This window comes from Amphiprion ocellaris, chromosome 5, assembly GCF_022539595.1.
Source record: "Amphiprion ocellaris isolate individual 3 ecotype Okinawa chromosome 5, ASM2253959v1, whole genome shotgun sequence".
NCBI lineage: Eukaryota > Metazoa > Chordata > Actinopteri > Pomacentridae > Amphiprion > Amphiprion ocellaris.
In genome coordinates, this window is record NC_072770.1 from 40045729 (window position 1) to 40064453 (window position 18725).

The 18725-nt window shown below is 43.7% G+C and overlaps 1 protein-coding gene across 12 annotated transcripts in view; it reads left to right on the forward strand.

Annotated features, from left to right (window-relative positions):
* The window catches only part of LOC111580519 (E3 ubiquitin-protein ligase RNF123), a 130236-nt gene that overhangs the window by 16832 nt on the left and 94679 nt on the right, over positions 1-18725 (forward strand). For 11 of the 12 annotated variants that reach the window (XR_008601741.1, XR_008601740.1, XM_055010835.1 and 8 more), the window contains 18 exons: positions 1549-1643; positions 1853-1907; positions 3311-3396; positions 3584-3670; positions 4565-4632; positions 5001-5126; positions 5887-6001; positions 6123-6227; positions 6526-6651; positions 8964-9056; positions 9149-9222; positions 9295-9412; positions 10299-10398; positions 10503-10564; positions 12053-12124; positions 12941-13058; positions 14017-14118; positions 17537-17637. Coding sequence is in view for 10 of the 12 variants with exons in the window: in XM_055010835.1 (XP_054866810.1) it covers positions 1549-1643; positions 1853-1907; positions 3311-3396; positions 3584-3670; positions 4565-4632; positions 5001-5126; positions 5887-6001; positions 6123-6227; positions 6526-6651; positions 8964-9056; positions 9149-9222; positions 9295-9412; positions 10299-10398; positions 10503-10564; positions 12053-12124; positions 12941-13058; positions 14017-14118; positions 17537-17637 (1703 nt within the window). In the remaining 2 variants the exon portion in view is untranslated. Of the gene's footprint in view, positions 1-1548; positions 1644-1852; positions 1908-3310; positions 3397-3583; positions 3671-4564; positions 4633-5000; positions 5127-5193; positions 5436-5877; positions 6002-6122; positions 6228-6525; positions 6652-8963; positions 9057-9148; positions 9223-9294; positions 9413-10298; positions 10399-10502; positions 10565-12052; positions 12125-12940; positions 13059-14016; positions 14119-17536; positions 17638-18725 lie in introns of those variants that run through there. The other variant, XM_055010839.1, reaches the window with a different exon arrangement.

The window sequence follows — 18725 nt, forward strand, 5'->3', positions numbered from 1 at the left end:
CATTTTTAAATGTGTAATTCCATTTGGAATAAAAACTGTTTATTTTGGATGTTTACCAGAGGACTGGAGAAAAAAGGATAAATATCTAATGAGTGTTTTGTTGGTTGCAAGTAAGAAATCGATAACTAAAAAATGGCTATTGCAGGATATTCCCACCATATCAGCATGGTGAGATATAACAATGGATATTTATAAAATGGAAGAGATGACAGCGTTTGTAAATCAAAAACAAGATTGGTTTGTAGCATGTTGGGAAAAATGGGTTGCGTACATAAAAATGAAAAAGCCCAATTTAATTTTGAGTCTAAAAATTTAAAAACAATGTAATGGTCACTCCCTAATGTTCAAAAATATGTTCATGGTTCTGTTTATTTTATTGTATTGTATTTTGTTTTACTTTCTGGATGGGAAACTGTCTTTAGAAAAACAAACGATGATAATATTGTGCACATGCTGGCACATGTGAATTGTACCCATCATTAAAAATTTGATAAAACTGAAAAATAAAGAATTAAAAAAAAAAATTATTAATGATCAGAGTTCATCTGAGATCTACTAAATTATTAATATTATTATTACTATTGTAATTATTCTTATTAATTATCAGAGTTCATCTGCGATCTACTAAATTATTATTGCTATTATTATTATAATTATTGTTATTATTATTAATGATCAGAGTTCATCTGAGATCTACTAAAATATTATTATTATTATTATTATTAATAATAATTATCAGAGGTTATCTGAGATCTACGTAATAATAATAATAGTAATAATAATAATACTAGTTATTATTAATTATCAAAGTTCATCTGAGATCTACTAAATAATAATAATAATAATAATAATAATAATAATAATAATAATAATAATAATAATAATAATAATAATAATAATAATAATAATAATAATAGTTATTATTATTATTATTATTATTATTATTATTATTATTATTATTATTAATGATCAGAGTTCTACCTTCATACTGGGGATATCTCCAGAGTTCCAGGTCCTTGAAGTCCATAGACGAGAACGTCCCCTGGAGAAACTTCTAGAGTAGACCTACTGACAACTGGACAGTTGGTAGGTCTACTCTAGAACTTTCTCCAGGGGACGTTCTCCTTTCCTGCTTCCAGTCTTTAAGTTTAGTCTCGCTGAGAACATTCCAGGTCCTTGAAGTCCATAGGGGGGGCTCCAGATTTATCACTTTGTAATGGACTTTATCCATCATGTAGACTCATGACATTTTCCGGTTCCTGATAATGCACCATAGGAAACTTTAGAAGGTCATTCTGGGTGAACCTTAATGTTGGTAGGAGGTTGGTCAGAACTATTAGACACCATGGAAGGAGAAACCAGGTCCATCTGGAGACATGTTCACTCTGAGGAGGAATAACTTTTTAAAGTTTAGACTGGATAGACTAGACCCTGAACTGGGTCAGAACCACTGATATTAATAGTTACCGGTTCTGGTTCTGAGGAGGTTCTGATGGAAGGTTCTTCATCTTCTGGACTGAATATTGCCTCCAACCTGTTTCTGTTCAGATCAGACTGAAGGACGTCTGGGTCCTCAACCCGTCGTCCTCGATCACACCAGCGGCTTCGAAGGACTGCTGTTTGTAGACGACGACCTGCTGGGGGTGAGTCACCTGTCTACCTGCTCACCTGTCTGTTCACCTGCTCACCTGTCTGTTCACCTGTTCACCTGCTCACCTGTCTGTCCACCTGTTCACCTGTCTGTCCATCTGCTCACCTGTGTGTTCACCTGTCCGTCTACTTGTCTGTCCACCTGTCTGTTATGTCTTGCCACCTTCAACAGCATGATCAGAGTTTTGTCTTCTGCTTTCAGGTGATTGGCCACAGCAACTTCAGCTCCATCAGAGCAACCACATGTGTTTATAAAGGTAAATCCTCTGAGAACAGGTGTGTATGAAGGTATATCCTCTGAGAACAGGTGTGTATAAAGGTGTATCCTCTGATAACAGGTGTGTATGAAGGTGTATCCTCTGAGAACAGGTGTGTATGAAAGTGTATCCTCTGAGAACAGGTGTGTATGAAAGTGTATCCTCTGAGAACAGGTGTGTATAAACGTGTATCCTCTGAGAACACAGAAGAGGTATGTATAAAGGTAAATCCTCTGAGAACAGGTGTGTATGAAGGTGTATCCTCTGAGAACAGGTGTGTATGAAGGTGTATCCTCTGAGAACAGGTGTGTATGAAGGTATATCTTCTGAGAACAGGTGTGTATAAAGGTGTATCCTCTGAGAACAGGTGTGTAAAAAGATGTATCCTCTGAGAACACAGAACAGGTGTGTATAAAGGGAAATCCTCTGAGAACAGGTGTGTATAAAGGTGTATCCTCTGAGAACAGGTGTGTATGAAAGTGTATTCTCTGAGAACGGGTGTGTATGAAAGTGTATCCTCTGAGAACAGGTGTGTATAAACGTGTATCCTCTGAGAACACAGAACAGGTATGTATAAAGGTAAATCCTCTGAGAACAGGTGTGTATGAAGGTGTGTCCTCTGAGAACAGGTGTGTATGAAGGTGTATCCTCTGAGAACAGGTGTGTATGAAGGTATATCTTCTGAGAACAGGTGTGTATAAAGGTGTATCCTCTGAGAACAGGTGTGTATAAAGGGAAATCCTCTGAGAACAGGTGTGTATAAAGGTGTATCCTCTGAGAACAGGTGTGTATAAAGGTGTATCCTCTGAGAACAGGTGTGTATGAAAGTGTATCCTCTGAGAACATGTGTGTATGAAAGTGTATCCTCTGAGAACAGGTGTGTATAAACGTGTATCCTCTGAGAACACAGAACAGGTATGTATAAAGGTAAATCCTCTGAGAACAGGTGTGTATGAAGGTGTATCCTCTGATAACAGGTGTGTATGAAGGTGTATCCTCTGAGAACAGGTGTGTATGAAGGTGTATCCTCTGAGAACAGGTGTGTATGAAGGTGTATCTTCTGAGAACACAGAACAGGTGTGTATAAAGGTGTATCCTCTGAGAACAGGTGTGTATAAAGGTCAGATCAGATGAACTTTATTAATTCTCAGCAGGTAGAATCAGGTTAAACTGCTGCTGTTTGAAATGTTTGCTGTAGATCAGCTGAGAGATAGAAGATGGGTCTAATAATAATAATTATTCGTTAATGAATAATAATTCGTTAATAATTATTTCATCTATATCTATAGTTAGAACGGTTCCAGCAGAACATGGATGTTGTGTTGTTCTGATTGTGTGGTTCTGATTGTGTTCTTGATTTGGATTGTGTTCTAATTGTGTTGTTGTTGTGTTGTTGTTTTTAGGTAAATGGGCCTACGAGGTTCTGATCTCCTCTCAGGGTCTGATGCAGATCGGCTGGTGTACACTCAGCTGTCGCTTCAACCAGGAGGTACACACACACACACACACACACACACACACACACACACACACACACACACACACACACACACACACACACACACACACACACACACACACACACACACACACACACACACACACACACACACACATATATACAGGGTTAAAGTAGGTCCAGAGTTCAGGTTGTGTGTTTTTGTGTGTGTGTTCAGGAAGGAGTTGGTGACACTCCCGACTCGTACGCCTACGATGGAAACAGAGTCAGGAAGTGGAACGTGACGACCACCAACTATGGAAAGGTGAGCAGGTGGAGCAGCAGGTGTAGCAGCAGGTGGAGATGAAGACAGATGGAGCAGCATGTGGAGATGAAGACAGGTGGAGCAGCATGTGGAGATGAAGACAGGTGGAGCAGCATGTGGAGATGAAGACAGGTGGAGCAGCAGGTGTAGCAGCAGGTGGAGATGAAGACAGGTGGAGCAGCAGGTGGAGATGAAGACAGGTGGAGCAGCAGGTGTAGCAGCAGGTGGAGATGAAGACAGGTGGAGCAGCATGTGGAGATGAAGACAGGTGGAGCAGCAGGTGGAGATGAAGACAGGTGGAGCAGCAGGTGGAGATGAAGACAGGTGGAGCAGCAGGTGGAGATGAAGACAGGTGGAGCAGCAGGTGTAGCAGCAGGTGGAGATGAAGACAGGTGGAGCAGCAGGTGGAGATGAAGACAGGTGGAGCAGCAGGTGTAGCAGCAGGTGGAGATGAAGACAGGTGGAGCAGCAGGTGGAGATGAAGACAGGTGGAGCAGCAGGTGGAGATGAAGACAGGTGGAGCAGCAGGTGTAGCAGCAGGTGGAGATGAAGACAGGTGGAGCAGCAGGTGGAGATGAAGACAGGTGGAGCAGCAGGTGTAGCAGCAGGTGGAGATGAAGACAGGTGGAGCAGCAGGTGGAGATGAAGACAGGTGGAGCAGCAGGTGGAGATGAAGACAGGTGGAGCAGCAGGTGGAGATGAACACAGGTGGAGCAGCAGGTGGAAATGAAGACAGGTGGAGCAGCAGGTGGAGATGAAGACAGGTGGAGCAGCAGGTGGAGATGAACACAGGTGGAGCAGCAGGTGGAGATGAACACAGGTGGAGCAGCAGGTGTAGCTCCAGGTGAATCTCCAGGTGAGTGTTTCTGACTAAACGCTGTCTTTGTGTTTCAGTCGTGGGCTGCTGGAGACATCGTGAGCTGCCTGATCGACCTGGATGAAGGAACCATCACCTTCTGCCTGTAAGTCCTCATACTCTCACGTGACCAAGTACCTGAGTTTATCTGAGTACTTCTACCTGAGTACTTCTACCTTAGTAGTTATTAGTATTTCCTGCAGTCAGGTACCATGTGGAAGTACTTGTACTTGTGTTTCCATGCTGAGTTAATTTTATCTGACAGCTTTTTCAGGTGCAGATTTGACAAAAATAGGAGAACAAGGACTTAAAATGCATTTTTATTTTCTTGAGATTCAAAATGATTTTGAATACATTTCTTCATTTCAACATACATTTCTCCCAGTGTTTTCTTGCGGTCTGTCTCCTGTGCAGCTCTTTTTACTGACTGTAATATAAATGTACTAACAGCCGCTCACCTGTACCTGTCCTCAGGAATGGTCAGTCTTTGGGGACGGCCTTCACCAGCATTAAAACGGGTCCAGGAGTCGCCTACTTTCCCGCCATCAGTTTGTCCTTCAAAGAGTCGGTGGCCTTCAACTTCGGCAGCCGACCGCTCAGATATCCAGGAAGGATGGACTGGATTAAACCTGTCTGTCTCTAACCTGTCTGTCTCTAAGGATGGACTGCAGCCATGAAGCTTTATTTCTTCTTTACTGTAGATCAGCTTCTAAACCCAGAAACACAGGAACTGTAACCCTCATAGATCAGATGTTTGTCATCCTTGGTTCAGCAGCAGATTAGAGTCTAAAGCTGCTGCTGCTGGACGTTAGAAATCTGACCTTTTAACCATTGATTCTACCTCCTCTGACTGATTTCAGATTCTGTGGACCATGAAAAACACTCTATGTACAGCTGCCTACTTTCCAGGTGAGGCTGAGAACTTTCTAAAGTCCAGCTTTAAATCCTGCTGCAGATCAGAGTGTAGCTGAAAGGAATTTCAGAGAGATAATGAGAACAAACCAGCCAACCAGGTGGGAGTCAGCCTGGCTCTGCCTACCACACACCTGCAGTAAAACACCTGTTGACCTCACCTGAAGCTTTACCTGTCGAGGTGTTTTTACTGGAAACTTTCAGGTCACATGACTGATCAGCTGTTCCTGGCCGACAGCAGATCATCACGTCGTCCTGATTTAAAACAGTTCCTGCAGATTCTTCTGGTTTAGTGGGGGTTCTGGGTTAGTTTCGGTTTGTTTGGTTCAAAGCGGTTTATGGAATAATTCACAGGCTCTTTTCAAACGTTTACATTTAAAAGCAAGGACTAAGCCGTCCTGTGGGTGAAACCTCCATCACTGTTTGTCTTTAACCTGAGCTGCTCTACGTATCCGGTGGAAGGGTACCTGCCTCTCCAGAACCCTCCGGCTGCAGACCTGATGAAGGCCCACAGACTGCTGGGATACATCAGGAACATTCTGTCCACCTCCATCGACATTCAGGTGATGATGAATCTCAGTTTGTAGTTTGCAGAGAACAACAGTTCTCCTGCAGATTGACTTCCAGTTACGTCTGCTCCTGTTGGTTCTTCAGAAGTGACTGAATGTTGTGATGTTTCTGCAGGAGGAGCGGCTGCTGGAGAGGGACTGTGCTCTGTGGAAGCTTCATGGAGAACCGACCGTCCTCATCACTCTGGCTCATATCTTCAACCACTTCGCTCCTCTCATGGTGAACACATGTTGGTGATGTCTGGTTAAGATCGAGTCATTATTTAAACTGTCTGGTTGACAAAACATCAGAAAACTGTCAAATCAAAACCCTGAAATATTCCCTCAACAGAGAAATCACAAGTTTATAACTTAGAGTCTCAGAGTCTGTCCTCAACAGTTTGATTCCTGTTGGATTAAATGTTATTTAAATCACTAAATAAATGAGCTGCAGTCCAATTCTCTAGGTGTTAACTGGTTTCGAATGAAGACGTTCCCAGTGTTCCCACAGTAAGCAGCTGTTTCCTCCTGTTCCTCAGTGTAAAGTGTACCTGGTGGAGGACGTTCTGATGAACTTCCTGTTGGGGATCCTGGAGGGAGGAGGTTCTGTGGACGAACATCCGCTGATCCAGCAGCTGCTTGACCTCTTCTGGCTGCTCATGGAGGTAACCTTCTCATCGTTTACACTTCTATAGTTCTGTTTCTGGGTTGTTTACCTGCTTTATGTTCAGAAATACCTCATTTCCTCAGACTGTTCATCGCTGCATCACTCTGTTTTAGTTCCTCCCCCTCCTGTAAAGTCTACTTTGATTGGTCAACCACAGCCAGGTATGGCTGGTCAGCACCTCAGATCCATGAGTTCAGAGAAGCAGCTTTACTGAGGAAATGATGAAACTGAAGGCTGCTGGTGATTCTGTTTGAGTTTAGCTAGCGGCTAGCAGCAGGGATGCTAACGTGTTGCTAACATGTTGCTAACGGGTCACATGATCCTGAAGAAACAGAAGAAAAGACTTTTAAAAGGAAGTTCAGCAGATGAAGAGTTTCTGTGGAGAAATCTGTGGATGATTTAAAGCAGTGAGACACTGAAGGAACCGAACAGCAGAACATGGACAGTTTGATGTCTTTTTTAGGAGGAACTCTGAGTCCAGAATGACTCTTCAGGGAGAACCGACCGTCCTCCTCAGTCTGGATCAGATCTAACCCTCTGGATCAGATCTAACCCTCTGGATCAGACCTATAAACACTTCACTCCTCCTGTGGTGAAGCTCTTTTTGTGAAAATGAACAAAACTTGTCCAGGATGACAGAAACTGTCCAGAACCGGCCCTGGTGGGTAGACTGGTTCTGGGGAGGAGGTGGAGCGGAATCGGCTGGATGTAGTTGGGCTCACCTCCACTCAGCAGGAGTTCTGGAACCAGAATCCTGGAGAGGGGTTGGACTCTCTCCAGGCTGAGAGGCTCTGGGTGGGTGTGGGGAACTCAGGAACCCCGTCTGAGAACCGCTTTGTTGGAGTATTCCTTGGAGTACCAGAAGGTCTCCTCTCTGAGGATAAACTCTGACTGGTGTCTGTTCTTCTGCTCCAACAGCAGATCAGAGTATTCAGCCTTCTTAGAGTCTTTGGATGGTTCCTGGAAGGGGGATCGCCTGGAGACTCCATAGTTCTCCCAGGGACTCCATAGTTCTCCTGGAGACTTCATAGTTCTCCTGGAGACTCCATAGTTCTCCTTTTGACTCTATCGTTCTGTTGAAGGACTCCATAGTTCTCCTGGCGGACTAACCCAAACCTGGAGGAGGTGATTGAGAGGAACAGCCTGATCTGAACCTGGGTGGCATTCTGTTATTGGACTTCTGTTCTAGTCATAGACTGATCATAACAAACACCATGATGGAGCAGAAGTTTCTAGGGCTGGACACGAATATCCGAATATTCGGTCCCGACGGTGGTATCCGGATATTAATTCTGAGATCCGAATATTCGCGTGATTGGCATTCGCCCAACGTGTCCCCCGTCAGACGTTACTATCTGAACCGATCCTAATACCCCCCCATCGGACGTTGCCTCTGACCGGACCAAATATTCGGATATTCATCATTAATAGGGCCCGAATATCCGGAGCCCAGAAACTGCTATTCCGGCCAGCCCTAGAAGGTTCCTGATAAGGTTACCTGGTACCAGAGCTCCTTAGGTCAGAGGTCCATGATGGACTTCATAGTCGTGCTTCCGCTGATAAAGGCGATCTGTTTAGACTGGAAATAATGTAGAGAAAAGAGAAAACATAAAGTTTTATACATACAGCTGGAAAGGAGGAACCACGAGTTAGATTTGCAAGAAAAGTTTATTCTCTAACTTGTCTGTCTCTAACTTGTCTGTCTCTAAGCTGGCTTTCTCTCTCTAACCCGTCTGTCTCTAACCTGTCTCTCTCTAACCCGTCTGTCTCTAACCTGTCTCTCTAACCCGTCTGTCTCTAATCCGTCTGTCTGCAGGACTATGAGGTGAATGAGTGTCTGAAGTAGCTGATGATGTCTCTAACCTGTCTCTCTCTAACCCGTCTGTCTCTAACCTATCTCTCTAACCCATCTCTCTCTAACCTGTCTCTCTAACCTGTCTCTATCTCTAACCCATTTCTCTCTAACTCGTCTGTCTCCAGGACTGAGGTGAATGAGTGTCTGAAGCAGCTGATGATGTCTCTAACCTGTCTGTCTCTAAGCTGTCTCTCTCTAACCCGTCTGTCTCTAACCTGTCTGTCTAACCCATCTCTGTCTAACCTGTCTGTCTCTAACCTGTCTCTCTCTATAACCTGTCTGTCTGCAGGACTATGAGGTGAATGAGTGTCTGAAGCAGCTGATGATGTCTCTAACCTGTCTGTCTCTAAGCTGTCTCTCTCTAACCCGTCTGTCTCTAACCTGTCTGTCTAACCCATCTCTGTCTAACCTGTCTATCTCTAACCTGTCTCTCTCTCTAACCTGTCTGTCTGCAGGACTATGAGGTGAATGAGTGTCTGAAACAGCTGATGATGTCGCTTCTCAGAGCCTACAGATTCTCTCCCATCATCCCAGATCTGGGTTTCCAGGTAGGACACTTTAATCAGTGAAGCTTCTACTTCCAGAACCTTCAAACATTCTGCATGTTCTGTTCAGACTTAAGCTGCTCTGTTTGTTCCAGATTCACTACCTGCGTCTGACCACCGCCATCCTCCGCCATGAGAAGTCCAGGAAGTACCTTCTGAACAACGTCTTATATCCTTCTGAGCTGCAGATGTTCAGTCAAACAGTGTCAAACTGAGGAGTTGGTCCTTAACAGGAGCTCACGTTCGATGTTCTTCGTTCTGTCGTCTTCTTCTACATCAAGACTCCTCTGAGGGTGAAGGAGGCGGGGCTAGAGGAGCTCATCCCCACCACCTGGTGGCCCACGCACTTCGACAAGGAGGTGAGACGCTCACCTGTCCGTTCAGGTGTCACCTGTTGATCCGTTCGGGCATCACCCGTCGGTCCGTTCGGGGGTCACCCATCGGTCCGTTAAGATATGATTCTCATTCAGAGTTTAGATGTTAGAAGAAGGATTTTAGATTCTATCCCGGATTTTACAGGGAGCCATGAAGAGAAGTTAACAGGAGAACTCTGATCTCTGTTCCTGGTTCCTGTCAGAACTCTGGCTAGAGGTTTTTAGGAGAATTATTGGGACCTCCTGATCATCAGGAACTACAGTAGTCCAGCCTAGAAGTTCTAAATGCATGGACTAGTTCCTCAGCATCACTCTGAGACCAGATGTTCCTGATTTTACAACATTAGATGATAGAAAGCTGTCCTACAGACTGGTTTATATGTTGAAGGACAGATCCTGGTCAGAGAGAACTCCAAGGTTCTCTACAGGACAACTGGAGGCAGCGCCATCTAGAGGAACTATCTAGTTAGATGGAATGGTTCAAATACAAGAACTTCAGTTTGTCTGGATTTAAATGAAGGTTCCAGGTCATCCAGATCTTTGTGTCCTTTGGACATGTAGGAATTCCACTAACTGATTGGTTCCATCTGGTTCCATAGATAAATAGAACTGGGTGTCATCTGCATAACGACGGACATTTATGGAGTGTTTCGTAATGGTACTGTCTAAGGAGAGCATGTTCAAAGTAAATAATACGGGTTCTAACACAGAACCCTGAGGAACTCCAGAACTAACTCTGGTGGAAGAATCCTCGTTAACATGAATAAACTGGAACCTGATAAACATAATTTAAACCAGTTTAGTTCCTTTAATCCCATAACTGGTTTCATCAGTAAATCAGCGTCTTGGTTCTGTTCGGTTTGTGTTTCAGGGTAAAGATGAGCGAGAACCCAAAGATGAGAGTGCAGATGAACGTCTGAGGCGTCGAGCCTACGAAAGAGGCTGCCAGAGGCTGAAGAAGAGGATCGAAGGTTTGCTTCTTCCTGTTTACTCCGGATATATTCAGTTTAGAGGGTTAGGGGATCAGAGTTACTGCATGTTTCTGAAGGTAAGCCAGGTGTTTGTCTTTCTGCAGTGGTGGAAGAGCTGCAGGTCCAGATCCTCAGGCTTCTGCTCAACAACAAGGACAAAACTACGGTACGTCAACCTTTTCTGTGTCAGCAGAAACGGGAGGTTCCTGAAGGTTCCTGGAGGTTCCTGGAGGTTCCTGAAGGTTCCTGGAGGTTCCTGAAGGTTCCTGGAGGTTCCTCGAGGTTCCTGAAGGTTCCTGGAAGTTCCTGGAAGTTCCTGAAGGCTCCTGAAGGTTCTTGGAGGTTCCTGAATATTCCTTCATTCTAAATGTTTGATATCAGTTCACCTGCAGCTTTCAGACCACAGATATCTGCTGATTAATCTCATTAACATCATTGTACTCCAAGTTTTCTGAATTCTCATCTTTAAACATATTTTCCTCTTTACATTTACACCAGTTTACACCAGTTTACTCCAGTTTAAACCAGTTTATATCAGTTTACACCAGTTCACTCCAGTTTATACCAGTTTAACCAGTTTAATCCAGTGTTTGACACATTAGAGTCACATTAGAGGGAATTTTGGATTCTTATCTCCATAAATCAGGAAATCCAGAAGAACTCCATCTTCTCCCCGTTGTTCCGAGTCAGAATCATATGAAACATGAACCAGCAGTAGAAACCTCCAGAACATAGATGGAATAAAAGACTTCTGGGTCAGTCAGAGGAAAACCTCAACACTCGAGAAGCTCTAAATTTCAGAAAACTTTCAGACATTTTTATGGGAAACCACTAGAAGCTGCATGAAGCAGCTGAATGATGTGAATATTTCAGTGAAAGCAGGTTTGTGTTGCTGCTGTCAACTTAAATTTAAATGATCATCAACTTTCAGGACATTTTGGATCCTTTCAGGTTTGATTTTTGATCATTTTGGCTGTTTTAAAGTCATAATATCAGTGATACATGGTGTTCACACCACAGAATATAATCCTTCACAAACATCCCAGACTGGGAGAATTAATGTTTTCAATCGACCAAACTGCTAGAAATCACCAGATATAATAATAATAATCATTAATAACATTCCCACCTGGGTTCCTGCTGGTTCTGTTGTTTGTTTTGTGAGTCATTGGAGGTATCTGCTGGGGGATATGTATAGTTTAGTATCCTGGGGTCCGTCTAACCAGCAACGCTGGATGTGACAGTTTGGTGCTAATGTTCTGGTGGCCTCGCTGGGTTCAGGTTAGGACACCTTGAGATCCAAATCCTCAGCAGAAGAATCCCGAATCAGGCGTTGCAGCTCAGTTTGGTGTTCAGGTTCTACCTGGAGCCACAAACTACCAGGAAACAATCGTCCATTTACTGATCTAACGTCATATGCATTCAATAAATATATTCTGATAACATCAATGATGATGTTCTGATCCAGAACCACTGGACCTCCACCTCCTGTGGAGATTAAACCAGCTGAAGAATATCTGGCAGATGGATCTTCATAGAAGGAGTGTCTGAATGTGTTGGTGAAAAGTGGAATCACTGATTCTTGAAGCTTCTCTTAAGGCGGACGATAAACGTATTTCTGTGATAATAAAGACTTTATTCTGTTCATGTTCAGGGAGAAGCTTCTCGCTACATTTTCCTCAACAAGTTCAGGAAGTTTCTGCAGGAAAACGCCAGCAACAGAGGGGTAAGAACCGTCCTTTACCAGTCACTAGCTAGTCCTTTACCAGTCACTAACTAGTCCTTTACCAGTTACTAACTAGTGCTTTACCAATCACTAACTAGTCCTTAAACAGTAACTAGTCCTTAAGTAGTCACTAACTAGTCCTTTACTAGTCAGTAACTAGTCACTTACTAGTCACTAACCAGTCACTAACTAGTCCTTTACTCGTCACTAACTAGTCCTTAGCCTGTCACTAACTAGTCCTTAGCCTGTCACTAACTAGCCATTTACTAGTCACTAACCAGTCATTAACTAGTCCTTTACTCATCACTAACTAGTCCTTTACTAGTCACTAACTAGTCCTTTATGAGTCACTAACTAGTCCTTAAATAGATGGGTACAAAGGTTCTGGAAGACGTTTCTAGAAACATCTTCCAGAACCTCCATCTGGTTTCTCCTGAAGCTCCTACATCTCCTCATCCTTGAGATGTTTTTCTATCTCCGTGTTTCCTCTCTACACTGCTACATCTGTAGATGTTTCTCCATGCTGGATGGATCTCCAACTACCTGCTCCCCTGTTCTTTGTTTATTTATTAGTTTTCAAACACTGCCTGCAATTCAACCTGGAACTCTCTGGATGAGTCAGTCCTGGAGAACCAGAACAAACATATTCTTACATGACTGTCCCATGTGTACAGAACATGTCTACATGCGTGTACAGTGACTGTGTGTGTGTGTGTGTGTGTGTGTGTGTGTGTGTGTGTGTGTGTGTGTGTGTGTGTGTGTGTGTGTGTGTGTGTGTGTGTGTGTGTGTGTGTGTGTGTGCGTGTGTGCGTGCAGCATCCCACAGCGTTGTGTCCTCCAGAGTACATGGTGTGTTTCCTGCATCGCCTCATCACCGCCGTCAGAAGCTGCTGGGAGGAAAGCAGCCGCAAGACGGGGGGCTTCAGCAGCGAAGGTAACACAACAGACACACAACGGAGCTACACACAGACACACAATAAACACACAACAGACACACACAGATGCACAACGGAGCTACACACTGACACACAACAGACACACAACGGTATGACAAGCAGACAACGGTGCTACACACAGACACACAACAGACACACAACAGACACACAAAGGAGCTACACACAGATGCACAACAGACACAACAGAGCTACACACAGACACACAACGGTACGACAGACACGCAACAAAAAACTGATACACAAAGTTTAGTGTGGTCCATATTGACTCGTCCGTATTAACTTGTCTGGATTGACTCATCCATATTGACTCGTCCATATTGACTCGTCCTGTATTAACTCGTCCGTATTGACTCATACATATTGACTCGTCCGTATTGACTCGTCCTGTATTGACTCATTCGTAGACTCGTCCGTATTAACTCATCCGTATTGACTCGTCCGTATTGACTCGTCCGTATTGACTCGTCCGTATCGACTTGTCAGTATTGACTCGTCCGTATTGACTCGTCCATATTAACTCGTCCGTATTGACTTGTCTGTATTAACTAGTCAGTATTCACTTGTCTGTATTAACTCGTCTGTATTAACTCATCCTGTATTGACTCATCTGTATTAACTCGTCTGTATTGACTAGTCCATATTAACTCGTCCTGTATTGACTTGTCTGTATTAACTTGTCTGTATTGTCTCATCAGTATTAACTCGTCTGTACTGACTTGTCTGTATTGACTACTCCTTATTACCTCGTCCTGTATTGACTCGTCTCTATTAACTGGTCTGTATTAACTCGTCTGTATTAACTCGTCCGTATTACCGCATCTGTATTAACCCGCCCGTATTAATGCGTCTGTATTAACTAATCTGTTTTGACTAGTCTGTATTGACTCGTCCATATTAACTCGTCAGTATTGACTCGTCTGTATTGACTCCCTGCAGACGCCTATGTCCCCCCCCAACTCTTCTACAATGGGAAGGTGGACTACTTTGACCTGCAGAGACTCGGGGGTCTGCTGTCCCACCTGAAGAAGACCCTCAAAGGTTGGTGTCACATGTTCCAGAACAAACTGAACTCCAGCAGCAGTCTAACTGGTTTTACTGGTTTTACTGGTTTCTACAGTGAAATAACCATGCTGACTGGATGAACTGGTTTTACTGGTTTCTACAGTGAAATAACCAAGCTGACTGGATGAACTGGTTTTACTGGTTTCTACAGTGAAATAACCAAGCTGATCGGATGAACTGGTTTTACTGGTTTCTACAGGGAAATAACCAAGCTGACTGTATGAACTGGTTTTACTGGTTTCTACAGGGAAATAACCAAACTGAATCAGACACTAAGACTAGGCAGTCACACTAAGACTAGTCAGTCACACTAAGACTAGTCAGACACATTAAGACTAGTCAGTCACACTAAGACTAGTCAGTAACACAAAGACTAGTCAGACACTAAGACTAGTCAGTCACCCAAAGCTAGTCAGTCACACTAACACTATTCAGACACTAAGACTAGTCAGACACACTAAGACTGTTTCTGTATATATATTTATCATCCAGCAGGTTTAGTGTTTCCGGAAGACCTTTAATACATCTATGAAAGAACCAGAATTACGGATTGTTTTTATGATGAAAATTCATGTTTCAATGATTCCATCTTAAATTCAGAGTTCTAAGAGTGACTGAAGACTGATGATAAACAGTCATCTAACCCTACTGATGATAAACAGTCATCTAACCCTACAGACTGATGGTAAACAGTCATCTAACCCTACAGACTGATGATAAACAGTCATCTAACCCTACAGACTGATGATAAACAGTCATCTAACCCTACAGACTGATGATAAACAGTCATCTAACCCTACAGACTGATGATAAACAGTCATTAACCCTACAGACTGATGATAAACAGTCATCTAACCCTGCTGATGATAAACAGTCATCTAACCCTACTGACTGATGATAAACAGTCATCTAACCCTGCAGACTGATGGTAAACAATCATCTAACCGTACAGACTGATGATAAACAGTCATCTAACCCTACTGATGATAAACAGTCATCTAACCCTACAGACTGATGGTAAACAGTCATCTAACCCTGCAGACTGATGATAAACAGTCATCTAACCCTAACAGTCACTGAGACGTTTGAACTGTCAGCTTCTTAAGTAAACAGTTTCTTGAAGAACCGATAAAGTTTGTTCAACCTGCTGCTGTTTTAAACTGAACTCACAAACAGAAACAACTGCAGCTGATCTGGAAGTCTGAAGGAGCGTGTCCACTAGATGTGATTTTCCCGCCTGGCAACGCATCATAACCGGACCAGCATGCCACATGCAGTGTGATTCCAGCTGCAATCCGGTATGTTTACCTGGAGAGGGCCGCAACTCATTTGCATAAAGTAGACTGGAATTCTACTTTATGTAAATTCAATGCGGCATGCGGAGATTCCACGCATTCTGAAACTGTCCTCAAACATCTAAACTAGCCGTCGGTGAAATAAAACGAGGACAGATTCAGCTGCTGCAGATTATTTCTGCTTTCAGAAATACTTTTCGCTGAAGTGTTTTCTAAATAAAAGGGAAAGTTTGCACCCGGAGCTGCTGTGTTTATCCGACACATCTACCGGACCGTCAAGCTGAAAGCTCGGTCATGTGACCACGTAGTGGCTGGCCGAAGCTCCAGCGCTGTCATGTGACCATGTTGTGGTCCGCTAGTGACCACCCACCGTCTGTGCGATTTTCACATGCGGTGCGTTGCCGTGCGGGAAAATAACATCTAGTGGACACACGGCTTGAGACAAAAACACTCTGAAACACAACACACACACAATAGATACACAACAGACACACAACAGATGATGAGATGGTTCAGTGAATGAATCAGTGAACGAACCGGTAAACGGATCAGTGAATTGATCGGTGAATGGATCGGTGAACGGATCGGTGAACGGACCAGTGAATGGCTCCATGAATGAACCAGTGAATGGATCAGTGAACGGATCAGTGAATGAATCAGTGAATGAGGGAACCCAGTTCAGCTGAAGAATCCATGAAGGTTAGAACAGAAAGTTGTCTCAGATCTTCAGTAATCACAGCATTTATAGATTGACAGCAGATCAGATCGATGCTCGGTGTTTGTTGGAGACGTCTGGATGAAGCTGGAACCTGAATTTTCAATTCAATTCAATTTTATTTATATAGCGCCAATTACAGTCAAATTGTCTCGAGACGCTTTACAGAACCCGTATGCCTGACCCCCAGAGCAAGCCAAAAGGCGACAGTGGCAAGGAAAACTCTCTTTTAACAGGGAAAAAAACCTCGAGCAGAACCCGGCTCTAATGTAGGGGAACCCATCTGCTGCTGGCCGGGCGGGTTGAGAGGGACAGAACAGGTAGAGAGGTAGAGATAGAGGGGTAGAGGTAGAGATAGAGGGATAGAGGTAGAGGGGTAGAGATAGAGGGCTAGAGGGATGGAGGTAGAGGGTTACAGTTGGTGGGAGAACAACCACAGATCTGAAGCATCCAGCTCTGGGACCAGGGACACTCGGAGAAAGGACACAGAAAGAAACAGAGTGAGTGTAATGCAATAATGGTATATATAGTAAATACATAGGTAGTTAGAGAAGGGCTCAGTGCATCAAGAGAGGTTCCCCAGCAGCCTAGGCCTATAGCAGCAGAACTAGGGGCAAACTAAAGGGACGTCAAGAGGGGAAGTCAGCTGTGCAAATGAAAACACCAGCTCACCCCGTCAGGGTCCCCCAGTCAGCCCTAACTATAAGCTTTGTCAAAAAGGAAGGTTTTAAGCCTGGTCTTAAAAATAGAGAGGGTGTCAGCCTCCCGAACCCAAACTGGGAGCTGGTTCCACAGGAGAGGAGCTGATAACTGAAGGCTCTGCCTCACATTCTACTTTTAGGGATTCTAGAAACAACAAGTAAGCCTGCAGTCTGAGAGCGAAGAGTTCTGCTAGGATGATATGGTACTATCAGGTCTTTAAGATATGATGGAGATTGGTTGTTAAGAGCTTTATATGTCACAAGAAGGATTTTGAATTCTATTCTAGATTTAACAGGAAGCCAATGAAGAGAAACCAGTATAGGAGAAATATGATCTCTCTTGCTAACTCCCATCAGTACTCTGGCTGCAGCATTTTGGATCAGCTGTAGATGTTTCAGAGAGCTTTTGGGACAACCTGATAATAAGGAATTACAGTAGTCAAGCCTAGAAGTAACAAATGCATAGACTAGTTTTTCTGCATCACTCTGAGACAGAATGTTCCTGATTTTCACAATATTTCTCAGGTGGAAAAAGGAAGTCCTACAGATTTGTTTTATGTGCGAGTTAAAGGACATGTCCTGGTCAAAGATAACACAGAGGTTCCTCACAGTAGTACTGGAGGCCAATGTAATGCCATCCAGAGTAACTATATGAATCCATGTGACTAATTGTTTGTTTCCAGATGATCTGGCTGGAAAAGCCAACATCATCATCGATCCTGCAGAGATTCAGGCGACATCTATGGACGACCTGGACGAGGACGAGGAGAGTGGAGCCGCTCAGGTTGGTCTTTGTTCAGCCTCCCATCTGTGATTTTACCTCACTGAGGTTCATGTTTGAAGTCCTGCAGCTCTGTGGAAGCAGAACAACATGAAGGAGAGATGTTCTTCTGGCAGTTAGAACAATGGAAACCAGGACAAAGACAAATTCCTTGAATGATTAATTTTACATAAATGTCAAGGAACCATCATGCCCATCATGTCTCTTCAGATGTTAAACCTGAACTAATATTGTCTCCTCATCCTTCTGTGGAGGTTCTCAGTCGTACAGGTCCTGATGATGGTCGGAGCTTCAGGAGAAACCAGCTGGAGGTTCTGGAAGACGTTCCTAGAAATGTCTTCCAGAGCCTCCAGCTGGTTTCTCCTCTGATCTCCTCATCCTGTAGATGTTTTTCTATCTCCATGTTTCCTCTCTACTCTGCTCATCAGCTGTAGAAGTTTTTCCATGCAGGATGGATCTCCAACTATCTGCTCCTCTGTTCTCTGTTAATTTCTTGGTTTTCCTCTCAGTCTCGCTGAGGAAACACTGCCTGCAGTTCAACCTGAAACTCTCTGGATATTTTGGTCTCAGCTAGTCCTGGAGAACCAGAACCAGGAGGAGGTTCTGGTTCTATACAGAATGTGTTTGGAGCAAACACTTTATTTTAGGTGATTTTTTTAAATGAGAGGAAGAATGAAATGATTTTAAATAAATCAGGATTTCTGTTCAGAGTCGGTTGTTTTCCTGATTGAACTGCAGGATTTGGAGTTCAGACCTGATGGAAAATCTGAAGGTTCTTTCTGTGGTTACAGTTTCTGGCTGATAGATGGAGTCGTGGTGGAGATTTTTAGACTAGAACAGAATAGACCAGACTAGAGTAGATCATGCTAGAGTAGACTAGACTAGAACAGAATAGACTAGAATAGATTAGAGTAGACCAGACTAGAACAGGTGCTGCCCTGTGACTCTGCAGAGGTTCAGTTTAGAACGTTAACATTCTGTTGGGGAGCAGGTTGTGGTGTTGGTGGACCAGCAGAGATGGTCTGGATGTTCTCAGGGATCTGAAGCTGTTTCTGTTCAGGAGGACCAGAAAGTCAGCTGTGGTTCTGCTG